This window comes from Diabrotica virgifera, chromosome 2 (genome assembly GCF_917563875.1).
Source record: "Diabrotica virgifera virgifera chromosome 2, PGI_DIABVI_V3a".
Classification (NCBI taxonomy): Eukaryota; Metazoa; Arthropoda; class Insecta; order Coleoptera; family Chrysomelidae; genus Diabrotica; species Diabrotica virgifera.
Genome location: NC_065444.1, coordinates 240,246,864 through 240,268,462, shown reverse-complemented (window position 1 = coordinate 240,268,462; position 21,599 = coordinate 240,246,864). Strand labels below are relative to the sequence as shown.

At 32.5% G+C, this 21,599-nt stretch overlaps 1 protein-coding gene across 1 annotated transcript in view; it reads left to right on the top strand.

Moving 5' to 3' along the window:
- Positions 1-21,599, top strand: part of LOC114331675 (acetylcholine receptor subunit beta-like 2) — a 158,825-nt gene that overhangs the window by 19,080 nt on the left and 118,146 nt on the right. The window contains exons 4-5 of the mRNA XM_050643136.1: positions 4,054-4,238; positions 18,548-18,700. Coding sequence (XP_050499093.1) covers positions 4,054-4,238; positions 18,548-18,700 — 338 coding nt within the window. The remainder of the gene's footprint in view (positions 1-4,053; positions 4,239-18,547; positions 18,701-21,599) is intronic.

The following is a 21,599-nucleotide window of genomic DNA, read 5'->3' as shown; positions in this document are numbered from 1 at the left end:
GAATGAGGAGGAAGCCTATTTTGCAGAACTCGAGAAAATGTATTTTTCAGACTGATCAAAGAAGTTGGAGCATCGCTGGGTCAAGTGTGTCGAGCTAAAAGGAGACTATGTAGAGAAATAAATTGCCACTTTTCCAAAAATTTTCTTTTGCTTTTATAGGCTAAGTACTTATCGGACTGCCCACGTATACATCCTTGTCTGACACCCCGTTCTGAATGAAATTCGTTTGAAAGTGTATGAAGCACTTTAACTCATTCAGTACTGTGTTCGTTTTAGTCCAGTTATAAGCGAACTGAGGTGTTGTGGTATACCTACTTCTTTTACTATTCGCCATAAGTGTCTTCACTTGTCTTAATTTTTCGAACGCTTTACGATAATCTATATAACATAATGTAAAATGGAATAATGAATACCCTAGATTTTTCGATTTTGTGTCATATATTCAACAGGTGTTCTCGACTGACTCTACCTTTGGTAAATCCAAATTGTTCTTCTGGAATTTCTTTTTGAAGGAATCTTTTCAATCTCTCATTGACCCACCAACGTAATAGACTTTTTTTAATATATTCTGCCACCAACTCTATGCTTATTTCATAACATAGTTTCTTACCTCGCCTCTACCACCTGTATCTTACTTTGATATAGTTTTTTATCTCGCCTAGTCCTAGAATCCTGTGAATCTACTAAAACTAGCTCTCCTGCTTGAAGTGGTTACTTAAATAGTTCTCCCGATCGGTCCTTGGTGGCTATTCTTCCGAATGCCTCTGTACATGTATAGGTTGGGTCTTACTGGTCGGCCTTGTTGTCTGATTTATTTTTGTATCCTTCTTTAAACATTTTTCGTTGTTATTGGAAGCATTTAAGCATCATCTCTTTGATATCGATATTTTTCCCATTTTCATTTTTTTTCCGTAAATTTCCCTTTTAGCTGTTATGTTTTTTACTCCACCTGTCTTTGGTGTACTTTGGTCATTTTATGCAAATTGAATTTGTCTTATTTGTTTTTTCTGAACATTTTCCTCAATATATTTTTGTGAATATCACGCTTTTTTGTGCTTCGTTATTTTTGAAGGTATACTTCTTTAGGCGCGTTGGGAGTAAATTTATATGTGTGCGAATTCATCAAAAGCCTTGGTCCTGTGCGCAGCTTAACCGTTATATATCCTCTGATTGGGTAATTACAATGACCTGTCAACAATTGTTCAATATTTTGGCCATTTTATTAATACGTCAATGGTTATGGGTAAACAAATTGTGTGTATATTAGTTTTTATTGTTGTGACGACAGAGACAAAAAGCAAGTTTATAATTGTAGTGACTTTTTAAATAGTTTTTAAAGCAATAGGTACGTACCTAATTGTAAATGTGTCAGTATTGTAAAAAAAATTACATACCGATTTGGAAAATGTACCTAGCTAGTAGGTAACGATTTGATTTAAATAATTTTATTACCAACAAAATTTCTACTAATCTTCATCTAATATATTGCTTTCTTAGTCTATATTTTGTTGTATTTTAATATTTTAATTCCACAAGACTCAAACTTATTTGATTAAACTAGAAGAATAAGCAACTGTCAAAAAAGTTTAAAACGTTTAGTTGCTATATCTTCACACATCATTCATATGTCTTGGTAGCTAAATTCTGCGTGCGGTGAGTTCAAAATCTAACAACCTGATACACACAGGTTCAATCCCCAATGCAAATTTTTATTTTTTTTTTATTCTTTTTATACATTTTATGATTGTAGCTAAGTATATTTTTTTCCAGAAAATACGTATTTAGTTAAAATTTTTGTCAACAATTATTGTTCAGAAATCATTTCTTTGTTTCATTTTTCAATGTGTTTGCGTGTGTTTTATTTTTTTAATTTTTTGTATTGATTTAATAAAAATTTTTGGAAAGTAGTAAATATTAAAATTAGTTTAATATTTAAAAAAATATAAATAAGCTGTTTAAAGTATATTGATTTTGTTGAAAACATATAATAGAAGTATAACTTCTTACGTGCGTACAAAGTATACACACATTCTTTTTTTTTATTATACTTTGTATCTTGTGCCACTTATCTCCAGTAATTGGACATTCGTTATTAATCCTTTGTTTGATAAATATCCGTCTCAAAAGATATATAACTAGCACATTTTTCGGTTGATTTCTTTTATTAAAAATATCTTATTGATTTCTATGTCTTTGAGCCCGATTTTTTACCTGTGTCGCTCCGTCCAAAAAAATCATATCGCCCCTTATATTTCTTTTTCTCGATAAAAATAACAAAATCGTTGTACCTACTGTGTTTAATAAAATAGAAAACTGCCAGACTGAACTGATATCTCGTATTTTAACAGAAGAAAAGAAATTTTTTTCTTGGGTAAATATTAATCAAAACGTATTTGTTTCGGGTATTTTTCTTTTCTTGAGACAACATTTTTTGTAGGGATACGACACTCTGAGAGAAGAATGTATGTGCGGAGGATTCGCTAGGGTTATATTCTTAGTTGTAGGTTTTTTATTTGTTTCAAAAGAGTATATTGAATTCAAGTAGTCCGAAGAATTTCAATCTCTGGATTATTTTTAAGTCATATAATTAATACCTAAAGCATGAAAAATAAATAAGTAACCTAGAGAAGTCACGGAAATGGGAGGTACAGTGGAACCTCGATAAGTCGGCCCCCGATAACCCGGAAGTCCGGCTAACCCGGACCGATTTTCATCAGACAAACATTTCAACAATAAAAATGTATGTTTGTCTGAATCATCTATCTTTATACTTATCTTTATACTCTATTATTTCTGTCCATGAAATAATACGGAGAACACGAAGCATCTCAGAAGTCTTATCTTTAAAGAAATTGTAATGTCCCTGCTAGAGAATACTTTTTTCAGTTTGTTGAAAGCATTTCTTGCCCTGTCCTATTATTGCTATAAAAAAATGTTATAATGATACTATATTGGCAATCATGGCCATACAAGATACAAAAAAGAAAGAGACAGATTTTAAAATTGATATAGTGACAATCCTAAGGAACACGCTGTAATAAGATGGACAGCCATTATCATCGAGGGTAAACATAATACTTTCATTAGTTTACTATTCATGTTTCATGTTATGCATATTTAATTTTCGATATGTTCCGTCATATGTTTTATTTTTTTAGGGCTTTTTCTGTCTATATTAATTTCTTTCTTGTAGTAGGGGAGGAAAGTATACTAAATTTGCAGTTACTCGAGCGTTATGGGGACCGATTGGGTTGTGAAGAGTAGGTCCTAAAACCAAAGAAAGTTCTGTAAAGTTTTCCATTTTAGTGGAGACTTTCCATTTTTTAATTTAATTTTCCATTTCCAACAATCGTTTTTCCGATTATAGCGCCATCTATCCATAATTGTGAAAAAATATCTCGAATAAATATTACTTATTTTTACGTAAAGAATCCAAATCTGCAAAATAAATTGGAGGCTCCTATTTAAGATTTTAAAGTAACCCCCCGTAACCCCCTCCCCAGCTCCGGGGGTGTCGTGTTTGATGCCATTCGATACATTTTTCAAAAATATTGAATACGTGTATTTTGCTTTTTTTCGATCTGATGTTCATTTCGCGAAATAACGCGGGGTTCGTATTTAAAATTTTAAATTTACCCCCACCCCTCTTCGACAGGGTTATGTTTGATATTATTCGATAGATTTTTGAAAAATATTGAACACGTATTTTTAAGGTTTTTGATCTGACGTTCATTTTGCGAAATATTCGCTTTTTTTGTGAAACTTTGTGACTCGCCTATTTCATTACGCCCCGCTCAAATCGTCAGATTTTTTAAATATACGCTCTTTTTCATGTTCTTAACTTACCTTATCTTAATTTGAACGATTTCGAGTATTTCTAAGAATAGATTCTTTTTTCGGACCCCCTTAACGAACTCCCCTGTATTCAGAGCCCATATATGGTAGAGGTATATCAACAGGGTACAAGGTTTCTCCCAAATAAATGCATTTAACAATCCATTTATGTGATTTACTGTGACAACCATGACACTAATCGTGACTTTTCTTTTCCAGTGCAGATGGAAACTACGAAGTAACATTGATGACCAAAGCCACATTATCGTATACTGGTGAAGTGATTTGGAAACCTCCTTCTATATATAAATCTTCTTGCGAAATAAACGTACAATATTTCCCATTTGACGAGCAAAGTTGCCTCATGAAGTTCGGTTCTTGGACATACAATGGACTGCAGGTAGGTTATTGTAAATATAACTTTCCTTCAGGTGTTGTATTCAATGTGAATTGATATTTTTATCTTGTGAATGTAAAGGGCATTAATCGTAACAATCGACAGAAGTAGACATATCCTAAACCAGATTCATCAATAATACCTATGGCACATCAGTTTGAGCAGATACCCATTCGCATTCCAATATTTACTAGCCTACCTAAGATGGCAGAGGATAAAGTCGAAACGTCATCTGACAAACTACATACTAACACATTTGAGGGAAGTGTGGGATTTTTAAGGGGATTAAACAGGTACTGACGATTTACTCAGGACCAACTAAATGATCTTATTAGAGATATGAACCTTCTTCTTCTTCTTCTTCTTCGCGCGACTAGGATTACTCCTGTTTGTCTGCCTCTTATTCTGTTTCAGTTGTTGTTGAACCTTCCAAAGAAATCTTCCGTATCGCTTGCCTTCTGAGTAAAGGCAAAGAATCTTTTTCATACGGGCACCAAAATTACATACTACCATAACAGAGAAAAATATCTTTTATCGTTTTTTTTTACAACAAGGAGGTATGGTTTTTTGTAACAATATTAAAGGACCGAAAAAAATAGGTACATTAGAGTATAGACCAGATCATTGTAGACCGGGCAGTATCGTCGCCCCCGCTAGCGCAATTATTCCGATTCGATTTTTTTACACAAACTTAATCAAAAAGAGGTCCTTATAACATATCCACAGGGTGCCGGGCGGTGCCGTGGTCGAAAAAATTTTTAAACAATTTTTTTTTAACAAATTCACAAAAACAATTTTTTTATTTCCAACAATTTTTTTTAGATAATTTGGGTCCTTCTGAGCAAAAAAGGTCTCTTGTCATTTTTCTCTAAAATTGACTGTTGTCGAGTTATACGCGATAAAAAATTTGAAAAATGCTAAAATGGCCATTTTCAAGGCTTCATAACTTGTTCAAAAATGATTATTATGAAATTCAAAAAGTGACAAGATCAAGATTCAAATACCTTCTTCAGCATTCTGAAAGGATTTTTGTCATTAATTTATTACAAAGCTGTTATTTTTAGTTAATAACAATTAGCGCTATAGTCTAACTGTATCGTCGCCCCCGTTAGCGGAACAATTTCGATCAGATTTTTTTGCACAAACTTACTCAAAAAGGGGTCCTCATAACATATCCACAGGGTGCCTTGCGGTGCCGTGGTTTAAAAAATGTTTTAAACAATTTTTTTTTAACCAAATTCACAAATATAATTTTTTCATTTCCAAAAATTTTTTTTTAGATAACTTGGGTCATTCTGAGCAAAAAAGGTCTCTTGTAATTTTTCCCTAAAATTGATTGTTGTCGAGTTATATGCGATTAAAAATTTGAAAAATGCGAAAATGGCCATTTCAAGGCTTCATAACTCGATTAAAAATGATTATTATGAAATTCAAAAAGTGACAAAATCAAGATTCAAATACCTTCTTCAGCATCCTGAAGAGATTTTTGTCATTATTTTATTACAAAGCGGTTATTTTTAGTTATTAATAATTAGCGGTATAGTCCAACTGTATCGTCGCCCCCGTTAGCGGAACTATTTCGATTAGATTTTTTTGCACAAACTTACTCAACAATAGGTCCTTATAACATATCCACAGAGTGCCGGCCGGTGGTCTAAAAATTGTTTAAACAATTTTTAGACCACGGCACCGGCCGGCACCCTGTGGATATAAGGATCTCTTTTTGATTAAGTTTGTGCAAAACAAATCTAATCGAAATAGTTCCGCTAACGGGGGTGAGTATACAGTTGGACTATAGCGCTAATTGTTAATAACTAAAAGTAACAGCTTTGTAATAAAATAATGCCAAAAATCTCTTCAAGACGTTGAAGAAGATATTTTGAATCTTGATTTTGTCACTTATTGAATTTCATAATAATAATTTTTAATCGAGTTATGAAGCCTTGAAAATGGCCATTTTCGCATTTTTTAAATTTTTAATCGCGTATAACTCGACAACAGTTAAGTTTAGAGAAAAATGACCAGAGACCTTTTTTACTCACAATGACCCAAATTATCTAAAAAAAATAATGTCGGAAATGAAAAAATTATTTTTGTGAATTTGTTTAAAACAAATTGTTTAAAACATTTTTCGACCACGGCACCGCCCGGCACCCTGTGGATATGTTATAATGACCTCTTTTTGAGTAAGTTTGTGCAAAAAATCTAATCGAAATAGTTCCGCTAACGGGGGCGACGATATAGTTGGACTATACCGCTAATTATTAATAACTAAAAATAACAGCTTTGTAATAAAATAATGACAAAAATCTCTTCAGGACTCTGAAGAAGGTATTTGAATCTTGATCTTGTCACTTTTTTAATTTCGTAATAATAATTTTTAATCGAGTTATAAAGCCTTAAAAATGGCAATTTTCGCATTTTTCAAATTTTTAATCGCGTATAACTCGACAACAGTCAAGTTTAGAGAAAAATGATTAAAGACCTTTTTTACTCACAATGATCCAAATTATCTAAAAAAAATTGTAGGAAAAGAAAAAACTATTTTTGTGAATTTGTTTAAAAAAAATTGTTTAAAAATTTTTTCAACCACTTTTCGCCCGGAACCCTGTGGATATGTTATAAAGACCTCTTTTTGAGTAAGTTTGTGCAAAAAAATCGAATCGAAATAGTTCCGCTAACGGGGGCGACGATACAGTTGGACTATACGGCTAATTGTTAATAACTAAAAATAACAGCTTTGTAATAAAATAGTGACAAATATCTCTTCAGGACGTTGAAGAAGGTATTTGAATCTTGATTTTGTCACTTTTTGAATTGCATAATAATCATTTTTAATCGAGTTATGAAGCCTTTAAAATGGCCATTTTCGCATTTTTCAAATTTTTAATCGCGTATAACTCGACAACAGTCAATTTTAGAGAAAAATGAAAGGAGACCTTTTTTTCTCAGAATGACCCAAATTATCTAAAAAAAATTGTTGGAAATAAAAAAATTATTTTTGTGAATTTGTTTAAAAAAATTGTTTAAAAAATTTTTCGACCACGGCACCGGCCGGCACCCTGTGGATATGTTATAAGGACCTCTTTTTGAGTAAGTTTGTGCAAAAAAATCGAATCGGAATAATTGCGCTAGCGGGGGCGACGATACTGCCCGGTCTATTGGTTTTTTTTGTCGACAGTAGTAAACGAAGTTGAAGGTGTGTCCTACAGAATGGCTGCAAATATGGGAGTATTCCAATTCGGCATTTTACAAAAATAAAGGAAGTATATAAAAACAATATTGCTGGTGCTAAAAACCATCAACTCTGACCAATATCAGTGGGTGATCTGTATTGATTTCTAGATGGTGAACTTTCTTCAACAAGGACAACAAGGTGGCTCTTTTGTATTCCTTGTTTCTTGTATCTTTGGGATAGCAGGCTTAAGAACAAACATTGAGGTAGAACAAAATGCCCTTCTAGAGATGCTTTAGTTCAAGGACAAACTAGTAATTAACAAAGCATTGGACAAAAGAAAATAATAATATCTCGGTTACACACTAAAATAGGGCTCTTGAAACAATTTGTAAAAGCCTTAGACCAGAATGGTTCTTGTTGTTTGAATACTTATCCAGCAGATAAGACATCTTCGATAAGGCAGCAGATTCACATTTTACAGAATCGATGACTGCCCAATTGAGCCCAATGAATGGTGCTCTTTTATTAAAGTAATGCAACATTTTCTAGAAAACAATAAATCGGAAAATTGCCGAGATAGAGTGGAAGCCATGCTCAACAATGTTGAGAAACACGGTTGTCATTATGAGCATTAAAATTCATTACCTCCAAAGCCACTTAGATAGTTTCCCAGAAATTGTCCTTAGATTGTTTCCCAGACCTTAATGTAAGAAACGGGGAGAACGATTGCACCAATATTTCAAAACGATCGAATAGAGGTATCAGGGGAGATGGGACACTCACATAATGGCTGATTACTGGTGGAGTCTTCAAAGGAACCATTTTTTTAACCAAAATCACATAAAAGGAAGTTTTTAGGCGATATCAAATAACAGCTTTGTGCTGCGATGCTGGTTAAAGTAGATGAAAAGGTTCAGGGTTTTCGGCAGATACCTATGCTTGATTATTTTTGTAACTACATTATTGTACAATAAATATCTTCATTTTTATTAGTGTCTTGTTTATTTAATGGGTGTTGAAAACAATCTGATTTAGTAATTCTGGTGGCCTCTTTGGGTTCAATAGACCCAAATTACCTAGAAGAATAGTGTAATACATATATGTGCGCCGCCAGTGGTATTCGTCTTGGCTAATCAATTGGATAAGGCCAACCTTAGCCAAGGTGTGGTGTTTTTAGATTCTTTTTAATTAGTAATTCATATAATTCTTTCGGTGTAGAAGAATATAAAGCTATTTTTGTTGTTGGGTTATTGCGTGTTATTGTTAACAAATAAAGTATTATTATTTGGTTTTACAATATTTCTAAATATATTTCTAAAGGTCCCTATATGAAAAGTTAATTAAATAAATATAAGGCCCATGAATAGACACATCATGGTCATTTATCAATTAGAGGTCAGAGAACAGATATCTTTAGGAAAGAAGTTACCCATAAGAAAGTAATACTCGTTTTTGAAAAACCTCTTTTTTATTATATGGGTATATAAACCTTTAACGTTATACTGCTTCTAACGTTTACATTTAATGAAGCAATATACGGCTTCGGATTAATGCTTTCTAGCTATCAGCTAACAACTAGTCAGTGTAATAAACAACCTTGCAAAACCAAAGGCAAGACCGGTAAAATCTGCTTTTACAGCCGCCCTTACAACTCAATATTGTCCCCAAAAGGCAGTTACAAAAACAAAATAAAACTTCCTTCATTATTACAGCATCATATAGTTCCGTTACGACTCAAGATGGAATGGGGTAAAAACGGCTTAAGATATGCTGCACGAAAACATTCCACCGACAAAACAAAGAAAATGTGTAAAAGTTGTTATAGTTTATGGGTTTACTATGTCTAATTTATATATCTCTGTAGTAAAAAGTTTTTTTTTCTACAAAAAAGCTCATATACATAAAAAAGTCGATAATACTGTAATAAATATGAAAATATAAAAGATTAATTTCAAAAATTAATATATTTGACCAAACTTTCTTTAAATTTATGTGAATTTATGTTTTATTGTTATCGCATTTTATTGTTTTTAATTTTGAAAAAATAGAAAAATGTCAGCATCGTTGAATTATTAATTGTTGAAATAATCCACGAAAAAAAAATACTGTCGATTGTTTCCAAAAACAAAGTAAATTTGACAATGTAAAACAGAGAATATTTATTAGATAATAGGTAAAAAAAGAAGATTGTAATAAGACGCGAGATAAAATGACTAAAGAGAGAGCATTCCAGTTGAGGAATAAGCTGATACCAAAATGAACGAGTTCTATATTCAATTATTACAAAACATACTAGATGCAGTTACAGAAAGAACTCAAAGAGTACCAATAACAGGAAACTGAAACGCTAGGGTAGATAGGAAATGATATAAACAAAGGAAGGTGTGCATGGAGGAATATGAAGAAATTAAATCAAAAAGGAATGGAGATAAAGTAATTCAGGTCTGTATCGCTAATAAAATAAACATAGGAAGCGGCCTATGGGAACAAAAAATAAATAAAAAATACTTCATAGACAAAGGAAAATATACAGTGTAGCAAGATAAAAATAAGGAAACTAAATATAAACAAAATAAAAGACCTCTACCAAAATAAAATCAATAAGATACTACAGAAGTACGCCGAGATTAAAAAAGAGTGCTCGATGAAATAGGAAGTATATACGAATCAGCTAAAAAATCCTGTGAAATTAAGAAAATATTGAAAAACGAAAAGAAAATGAACCAGATGGTGGACAAACCCAGTAAAACTTCTTATCACTGATAGAAAAGAAAAGCACGGAAAAGATAAGTGCAAACAAGGAATCCAAGGGACAAAGAACTATATAATAATACTTAACAAAAGGAATTTATAAAAATAAAATTGCCACAAAGGCACTAATAAATTCGAAACAAAAATTGTTGGAAGAATTTGGGATAGGCTTGAAAGAAGGTTATAAAAATGAAAATAGATTCTACTGGAATTAATAGGACAAAAGAGAACAGAAATATTAATACGATATACAAGATGATACCACACGAAAAAGAAGAAATCTGGAAATAATATTAATTTATAAATTAATATTGAAGAAGACACAAACACAAGCCTGATCTCAAATGGCACATCAAGCTCAGTGGAAGAAGGAGGCAGGACATGGATAATTAAAAAAGAAGAAGTCATCGGAGCAACAAAAAGAATTAAACGAAAAAGATTAAGGAGAAGATAGAATAGAATTAGAAATTATGGATAGTTGAGGAAGCCACAGACTGGTCCTGGATGACATGCAATGAAGTGTTGAGAGAAAATAAATTACCATAAGATTTGATAATGAAAATTGTAAAAACCTAGGAGAAGAACAATTTCTCTTCAGAAAATATAGACAGGCAATGGATAATATTTTTCTACCGAGGAACATAATAGAAAGAAAAATGAGGACAAGAAGGAACTATTACTAGCATTCTTAGTCTTGAAATCTACATTTGACAAAATATGTAAGAAAATGATCAATAAAAAATACATCATGGGTGAGAGATCAAAAGATTGAATTTTAGAAAGAGGAGTGAAACAATAAGATATTCTGAGTTCTCTACTATTCATAACAGTCATGGATATATTAATTAAAAAATACTAAATCTAGAACGAGGACACTTCAAATAAAAGTTTGATATATTCAACTTACTATAAAAATGCTCAAACTGAAACATAGGAGTTGAAGATAACAGTAAATATCAAGAAAATAAGATACTGAGTTTTAATTGGGAAAATGCAAAGACGATAACAAATAAAAACTGGAGGAGGTCTCAACGTTTTATAACCTAGGAATTATCTTTTCAAATGATGAAAAATTTGATTTGTAGATACAGTAAAACCTGTCAGTAACAGCCACTAAAAATGAAAGAAGTATTGCCAGTTTTTGTAGTCTACATATAATTGGTTTGGAGAATTTTTAAACTGGCCGTTAGTACAGGTCTTCGGTTTTGGCAGGTGGCCGTTAACACAGGTTTCACTGTAGTTGATAAATAAAAGAAACCCAAAAAAATCTACTACACGCTAAAAAACAATATACAGAAAGAAAGAAATAAATAAAAACAAAACTAAATTACTTGTATACCTGTATAATACGATTAACATACCAAAGGTTACATCTGCAAATGAAATCTGGGTATTATAAAAGAAATATGAAAGGAAATTAAGTGCTATCGAAATGAAAGTATTGAGGAAAATAACACACAATACAAGGAAAGGCAGAATCAGAAATGATCCATAAGAAATAAGAAAACAACTTGACCAAGAATCCATAATACGTAAAATAACAAGAAAACAATTATATTAGCTTAGGCACGTATAGAGAATTGGAGATTAAAGATACCCAAAAAGAATATTAGAAACTGATAGAGCACAGAAACGAAAGTGGACGGCCAAGAATAGACGGCCAGGATACTTGAAATTATAAAAGCAGATAAAGCCAGAGGGATGAACTAGAGAGAAATAAGAATCATGTCGAAAAACAAAATAGAATGGAAAAAGAGATAGACACCAATACACAAAAAATCCGACTCCCCAGCGGGTGAAAGAAGTTAGAGAAGAAGAACATGATGAGGAAGTAGTACAAATAGCGAACGATTTCTTTCTAATGTGTTGATAATAATTTTTTGTTAATTACCAACGATAGGAATCTTTAATAGGACTATAAAAACAAAGAAGGGCACATAAAAAGCTTGATCTCTTCTTGTGTGACTCTATCAATCAATTTCTGTCTTATGGGAATGTAAAATACGAAAACTACTTGGAATTTTTCTGTGTTTTATGTAGTGGAATTGCGAAAATCGTTTTTCAGAAAAATCTAATATCAAATTATTTACGACGAACTACTTTTTACGACCCTTTTACTACTCACTCATATTTTTTACGTTTTTGTCAATAACAGCACAAACTGTTAAGAACAATCAAATGTGTTTTACAGGCAATTTTATTTCCACTTTCTTGGGATGTAATCAAACGAAAGTTGCGCTGATGGATGACAAGCATTACTTTATTTCAACAGCACTACTAATATGCCAAGAATTAAGAAAAAGGTTCTGAAACGCTATTCTTGTAGAAATTTCAACTTTTGTTTTGTATGGAATTAAACCATAATCGATTGAAATGAGAATTACATTTCACAATGACTGTTTTATGTATGTATGTATCAGTTTTAGAACGTCTTTCGATGTTGTCCGATGCCTAACTTCCACGTCCTTCTATCATCCCATTGGCCATCTCTAAAATCCCTTGTACTCATTGCTTTGGTTACACCTTCTTTCCATGTCTTTTTGGGTCTTCCCCGTTTTTTGCGGTTTGGTGCTACCCACGTTTTAGGGCAATCGTGTGTCTTCCATTCTTTGAACATGACCATACCAAATCAACTGTTTCCTCTCAATTTCTGTTGTTAAGTAACCATATATTCCTATTCGTCGTCTTACTTCCTCATTTCGAACTCTTTCCCTACGAAATATACCTAACGATCTTCTAGACACATCCATTTCTACAGCTTCTAATTTTTTCCTGTTGTTCTCGGTTATTCTCCAAGCTTCTGCTCCGTAAAGTAGGCTGCTTTTAATAAGTGATTCATAGATATTGTATTTACGCTGTATTCCTATTTCGGAGCTCCAAAGTATTCCATTTAGGCAGCCAATTGTTCTTCTAGCTTGTGTTACCCTTTTCTTTATTTCCTTATCGTCTTTTCCCGTTCTATCGAAGATTACTCCCAAGTACGTGTATTCACTACAGGATGTGATTTCTTCATTATCCTCTAGTTCGATATTGGATAACTCAGCTCCTATGGGTAGGTATTTAGTTTTTTCCACATTAATTTCCAAGCCCAACTGTTCATATTCCTCATATACAGGGTGAGGCAGATAACCGGCCTATTAGAAATATCTCGAGAACTAAAAGCAACATAATCATGAAAATTTGAATACAGGGGTTTTGAAGGATGATCTATTAAATGAAAATATTTTCATCTCTCTGCAACGTCCGGTTATACCGTAAGTTGCTTATAACTTCGTTTTTTTAAATGGGACACCCTGTATATTTTTACATTTTTGGATTCTCTTCGATGTTTTCTTTCTTAAAATATGAGGATTTGCAATGTTATACAGGGTATTTTAAAAGATAATTACGTTTGTTTATTAATTTCGTAGCAATATTCACACCCTGTAGAATTGTAGTAGTTTGACAACTAAAACTCTAATTACGTTCAAATGATTTTTAATATAGTCTACTATTGTTAAGAATCATTAGTATAGCTAAATTTTTAATTTTAGTGTACAGGGTTGGTCGAAACTCGGAATGAGTATTTTCTGAGTTTTCTTAAATAGAACACCCTGTATTTTAGTATTGTAATGAAATGATATTTTATGGTACTTTTTTATTTCTTAAGCATTCCCTATACCTAACTGCTTTAATTTGTGCTTAATTGTTAATCGCACCAACAATCTTAACTACGTAGGTATTTTGATAGCTAAACCATTATTGGTAATTTTAAGGATCGGTCTGGATTAATATGTATTTATTTCTGAAAATTGTTTGTGATTGAATATTTTCATGGCCAACCTAATAAAATTTTACGTATTTTTTTTGCAATTAATGTTTAGCTTGAATCACCAATAACTCACAAATTAAAGCAGTTAGGTATAAGGAATACTTATAAAATAAAAAAGTACTATGAAATATCATTTCATTACAATACTAAAATACAGGGTGTTCTATTTAAGAAAACTCAGAAAATATTCATTCCGAGTTTCGACCAACCCTGTATACTAATATTTCAAAATTAGCTATACTAATGATTCTTAACGATAATAGACTATATTAAAAATCGCTTGAACGTAAGCAGAGTTTTTAATGTCAAACTATTACAATTCTACAGGATGTGAATATTGCTACGAAATTAATAAAAAAACGTAAATATCTTTTAAAATACCCTGTATAATATTACAAAATCTCATATTTTAAGAAAGAAGATATTGAGGACAATCCAAAAATGTAAAAATATACAGGGTCTCCCATTTAAAAAAAAACAAGTTATAAGCAACTTCCGGTATAACCGGAAGTTGCAAAGAGATGAAAATATTTTCATTTAATAGATCATCCTTCAAAACCCCTTTATTCCAATTTCATGATTCTGTTGCTTTTAGTTCTCGAGATATTTCTAATAGGCCAGTTATCTGCCTCACCCTATATATGACTGTTTTATAGTAGGTATATGGTATAACTAGACCCAAACCCAGACATCCAAAATGAAAGTTATCCTCCAACACGAAATTGTTCTATATGGTCCACATAATGTTCAGAAAAAAGTCACACCATTTTGAGCGTCGGGTTTGGGATGGAGAGGACGGAGAGGAGGAAGAAATCGGTAAATTCGTAGTTTTTTACGTTTTTCGTCAATATTTCTAAAACTATGCGGTTTAGCATGAACCACCTTCTATACAAAAATCTTCTACATTAAATTTGAAATAAAAAAGGCTGTATTCCTTCTAAAATGAACGGTTCCAAAGTTACGGTGGTCGTGATGAGCGAGCTAATAACCGGCAAAATAGCGCAAAAGATGGAAAACATAATACATTGCGAAACAAAAAGAGATGAAACTAGTGGAGATGGAAATCATCGTTATAAACGTATAAATTAACATTACATTACATAGTTTCCCACCTTTAGACGTATCAGAGGAGTATGACAATTGTCACTGTGACAGTAGAATTTTATAAAATACTCCTGTCACAGACGTCTAAAGGTGGGAAATTATGCAACGTAATGTTAATTTATATGTTTATGACGATCACTTCCACCTCCACTGGTTTTATCTCTTTTTGTTTCGCATTGTATTACGTTTTCCATCTTTTGCGCTATTTTGTCGGTTATTAGCGTGCTCATCACTGTATATGTAGAATGTAGAAAATGGTGCGGCTAATAGAGCCTGATACACTGCGACCTTTGCAGATTTATTAATTGTGTTTCCCCCTTCTTTTAAAGCAGTTCAACTAGCTTGGTCCTCGTAATGAGACTCAACAGCCTTGATAGTGACCTTTTCATGTAGCCTGGTGCTTCCGGTTTTTCCTCCATCCAAAGTAAAAGTTTTCCTCCAACACCAAATTGTTCATATTATTCGGTAAAAAGTTACCCCATTTTGAGCGTCCGGTTTGGGGGAGATGGGGGGGAAGTCGGTAAATTCGTAGTTTTTATATTTTTCGTCAATATTTCTTAAACTATGCTTTAGCGTTAACAATGTTCTATATAAAAATGTCCTACATAAAATTTAAAACAAAAAAGGTCCTATACATGATTTGTTATAAAGTCAACGGTTCCAGAGTTACGGATGGTGAAAAGTGGAGGTTTTCGATACTTTTTATATTTTTTGGGCAATTTATAATATTATTAGTGATAAAAGAAATTTTCTTTAACAAGATTGTGTTTTGTAAATAAAATTTGCTATTTCAGTGACCGATGGTATGTTAGTGATAAGCTCTTGAAGAAACGTCAACCTCACCACCCAAAATTATCATCAATTGTCCAGATAATATGAAAAGTATCGAAAACCTGCACTTTTCACCCTCCGTAACTCTGGAACCGTTGATTTTATAACAATTATATTGTAGAGGACCTTTTTTTGTTTTAAATTGTATGTAGAACATTTTTGTATAGAACATTCTTCACGCTAAAGCATAGTTTTAGAAATATTGACCAAAAACTTAAAAAAAACTACTAATTTAACGACTTCTCCCCCATCTCCCCCTACCCCCAAAACCGGACGCTCAAAATGGTGTAACATTTTACTGAACAATATGTGGACCATATAAAACAATTTGGTGTTGGAGGAAAACGTTTGCTTTGGATGTCTAGGTTAGGCCTTTTTTGGACCAATTATACTATACTACCTCCGTAACTTTGGAACCGTTCATTTAGAAGGATTATGCATAGGACCTTTTTTATTTCAAATTTAATGTAAAACATTTTTGTATAGAAGGTTGTTTATGCTAAACCGCATAGTTTTAGAAATATTGACGAAAAACGTAAAAAACTACGAATTTACCGATTTTGTCCCCCCCTCTCCCCCCAAACCCGTCTCTCAAAATGGTGTGACTTTTTTCTGAACATTATGTGGGCCATATAGAATATTTTGGTGTTGGAGGATATCTTTCACTTTGGATGTCTGGGTTATGCCATTATTTGGATCAATTGTATCATACTATTTAAGGTTTCCATTTCTAACCAGCAAATCGTTTCTAACTAAAGTCTGAAATAAAAATTTGAAAGTTGACATACTTGGCCTCGATCTTATAGGCTAGCTATGTTTTAAGGTGAAATTTTGAGAGGAAATTGTTCATCCTGGATTGACATCAAACAATCATAACTTTATCTACAAGGAAAACATTCCTGTAGCTAGCTGTATACCATTAATCACTAATAAACTTTAATGAAAAAATCCCTTATAAAAGGTATATGTATTTAAAAAAAAAACCTTTAAGGTGAAACCGTAGCGATCAACAGGTAGCGAAAACGCGTTCCAAGATTGCGGCTGTAATTTTGAATATTTTTTCGAGATATTTGGCACACGTATTCGTAATATAATAAAGAATGGAGGTGCAGAGCCCAATTTGAAAAATATATTAATATGTGGAGATTACTCTGTAATTAAATACAATATTAAAAAAACGAGCCTGTACCGCCATTAACAAGAACAAAAAATACACTTTCTTCAAATAAAACTTTTTTATCCGATGCCTAGATTTTGTGTCATTTTGGAACTACTAATGAAATAAAAAATTTTAGTAGTTCCAACATGACACAAAATCTAGGCATCATATAAAAAATTTAATTTGAAGAAAGTATATTTTTTTGTTCTTCTTAATTGCGGTACAGGCTCGTTTTTTTAATATTGTATTTAATTACAGAGTGATTTCCACATATTACTATATTTTTCAAATTGAGTTCTGTACCGCCATTCTTTATTATATTACGAATACGTGTGCCAAATATCACTAAAAAATATTAAAAATTACAGCCGCAATCTTGGAACGCGTTTTTGCTACCTGTTGATCGCTACTGTTTCCTCTTAAAGGGCTACATCTACATCTACAGAACGTTTTCGCTCAAAGTTGAGCATCATCAGTGCTGTTACAGTTATAGGCATCACATGCTGAGTCCCCAAAAATACAAGGATAAAAACCCTGTAATTATTAACAAAATGTGTCACAATGATATAATTGATGAAAAATCCAATTGATGGATAAAATTCGTAAGGATATGACCTTTGGCATTATATATGACCCCCTTAAGGCACATGGGTACCTTAATTGACAATATGTCTTCACATAAAGGGCGGTGAGTAGCAACTTTAATTGACCTGAAATCTCCAGCAGCGAGTAAGCGATAACTTTTTTTAACTTTATGGCAGTGGTATTCTACCTAACACAGTCAATAAATTAATGATCTTCTTCTTCTACACGTGCCATATCAGAATTATCCGGCGTTGGCGATGACCATTTTGAAGGCTTCTAATCTTCTGCAAACTCAAATAATTGCCAATAATTGAGTTGCCATCTAACTGTCGTAATTTAGAGACAAAACAACTTACTTTACATCCCACGTGCGATAGGAAGGACATAATTCCTTATAAATTCTATCCTTCTTCTTAACGTGCCCTATCAAGTCCCCTTGACGTTGGCGATTAACATGGCGAAACTGTCTCTATCATCATATGGAATGATGATGAAATTCTATCCATCATATGGAATTTCAAACAAATGTGCATTTATAAAATATCTATATGCCATTTAAAGCGTTCTCACCCTGATATTTCTTTGGTGGCTTAGCTAGCATTCAACCTGTTTATTTTAACACTGATGATGATTTTGTAAGAAAATCGAAAACGTTATATTTGTGATGTAGCCCTTAAATGTATTTTAATAAAAGTTTTTATACCTTTTACAAAAGATTTTTTTAATAAAATTTCTGAAATAATTGTCCTGCATTTTATATCTCCACTTACTATTGATTTTTAACGAAACATGATATTGCTTTAATTTGCTAGAATTTGCGTTGTGTATTTAAATTTGCATGTATGAATTAATTGTTGCTGAACCAAATAATTTTTTTAAATTTTCTCCTGCAGGTAGATCTGAAGCACATGGACCAACAACTAGGAAGTAACATAGTAAAAGTTGGCATCGACTTGTCAGAATTTTACTTGTCTGTAGAATGGGACATACTAGCGGTACCAGCAACAAGAAATGAAGAGTACTATCCGTGTTGTACAGAGCCGTACTCTGGTATGTACATACCTATATATAATTTATATAATATTTTTATAACGTATTTTTAAAGTTTTTAAATGTTGATATAATAGTATTAAAGATAGATTTATAACGACAATAATGGTGGTATTCGATGAGAGTTCTGAAGTCCTCCAGGAGCTAATGAACAGGATCGCAGAAGTCAGTCAGAGATACGGACTTTCACTATGCAGTAAGAAAACAAACTGTATGATAATCTCTGAGAAGGAACGAGCGATTTGGACGAATCAGTGTGAACGGTCAACAAATAGAAAGAGTAAAAACAAACACCTACCTTGGTACGAACGTCAATGAAAATTGGGACCATTCCAGAGAAATCAAATGTAGAATAGAGAAAGCAAGATCTGCATTTCAAAAATGGCTAAGTTATTCAAATGTCATGATTTGTCGGTATCCATAAAAATCAGGTTACTACGATGTTATATCTTTCCTATACTGTTGTATGGAGTTGAGTCGTGGACTCTCACAGACGCCACCCGCAAGAAAATTGAGGCTTTTGAAATGTGGCTTTATCCTCGAATCCTGACGATATCTTATACCGACCACATTACTAATCAGGGTGTTTTGCTGTTAATTAAAATAAAAGGAGCTGTTAATTAAAATAAAAACAGCCAAAATCGAATACCTCGGTCACATCATGAGGAACAGTGAAAGATATGGACTGCTGCAACTAATCTTGCAAGGTAAAGTAGAAGGAAAGCGGGAATAGGAAGGCGAAGGATTTCATGGCTGAAAAATATACGTACGTGTTTCAGCACAACAACCATAAATCTTTTTAGAGCAGCAGTATGCAAAGTACAGATTGTCATGATGGTCGCCAACATCCGAAACGGATAGTCACTAAGAAGAAGTAGATTTACAATAATTATAAAACAAATTTAAATTTCCTTTGCATGAGGACAGTATTATACGTATTGGGACCGTGCAAGTTCGGAAAAGCGACACCTGGTTTCTACGCTCTGCACTTTTATTCGCACTTTTAATTATATTGGCCAATCATATGGTCCTGGTTACTGGATAATTGTCAAGGCCATAGTCCAAAAAAATAATAAGAAGAAAAAATAAAATTTAGGTTATGTTATTAAAACGTAAATAATTGTATATAGTAAATAAAATTAGTTATCAAAATGCAGTACTGCAAGCAAAATACAATTAATTAAATTTACATGTACCGGGTGTCCCAATAAGAATGGCTCTCGGCCATATCTCAGGAACCGTTTATAGTAGAGCTTTGAAATAAAAAATTTTATAACAAAAGTTACCTCAGGAAAAGCCTGGAAATTATTTTCATAATTGTGGGACCACCGCTAGAGGGCGTAATTGAATATCAAAAATTAAAAAATCTAAATTTTACAAAATTTTCCTAATGAAGGGGCACTGGAAATCCGATCGTCGTATTCTTCATAAAATTCTACGCATATTTGATTTGACAAGTTTAGGTCTACCTTTGGAAATAAGAGGTGGGGGTGAGTGGGAACCTTGTTATGAAAAACTGGCTGTGAGTCCGGTTCCGCTTAATCAAATTTTGCAAACTTGGTCTTGTTGAAGACAGATCTTTTGCGTCAATGTAAAAGTTATGATTTCGAACCAACTTACTGAGTAACATGCCAGCTAGAAGGCGTTATTTAATTTTTTTCAGAAATCCAGTGTTCCTTGGAAAATATTAAATACAAACATGCATTTTTAATACCATATTACAAAATTAGACAAAATTAGCAACATAATAGCGAAAACCGCATGTTAATACCTTTTTTCTATCTCAAGATATCTTAAAAAACGTGTAAATTTAAAAACATAACTGTTACTGTCACCGGTAAACAAAATTCATTAAAAGTAGTGTGCTACGGAAACAACAAAGAAACATTTCCCAGCTGTCAACGTATATTAGGTCTTTTCAGCGCTTCTCATTTGTTTTGAGCCTCGTTCATATCTCGTATATTAATATTAAACACGGATTATACGGCATATGACAGAGGCTCGAAACAAATGAGAAGCGTTGAAAAGCCCTATTACAAAGAAATAAAAACAACTATTTAGTGATGACATAAACGTTCAAATTTTTGCCCATCATTTTCGTTGCAAACATTTACTCTTTCAAGAGTAGATTGAACAGCAGTCTCAATTTCTGCTCTCGATATGCTTTGAATGGCGTTTAGTATTCTCTGGATAATGTATTCTAGAGAAGTGTATGATGGGCAACAATTTGAATATTTAGGTCGTCACTAAGTAGTTCTTTTTGTTCTGTGATATATTTAATTTTAATAGTATTGTTTCTCTTTATATTGTTGTTTTAATTAATTATATTTTCATACGTTGACATCTGGAAAATGTTATTTTGTTTTTTTTTCACAGCACACTACTTTTCACTAACTTAGTTTACCGGTGATAGTAACAGTTATGTATAAAATTTACACGTTTCTCGAGATATCTTGAGATAGAAAAAAGGTATCGACATGCGGTTTTCGCTATTCTATTGCTAATTTAATCTAATTTTATAAAGTATGATTAAAAATGCATACTTGTATTTAATATTTTCCAAAGAAAACTAGATTTCTGAAAAAAATTAAATAACGCCTCCCAGCTGGCTTATTACTTATTAAGATGGTTCAAAATTATCACGCTTACATTAAAGAAAAAGATCTGTCTTCAACAGGACCCAGTTTTCAAAATTTGATTTAGCAGAACCGGACTTACAGCCATTTTTTCATAACAAGGTTCCCACTCACCCCCACCTCTTATTTGCAAAGGTAGAGTTAAACTTGTTAAATCAAATATGCGCAGAATTTGATGAAGAATACAATAATCGGATTTCCAGTGACCCTTCATTAGGAAAATTTTGTAAAATTTAGTTTTTTTTATTTTTGATATCCAATTA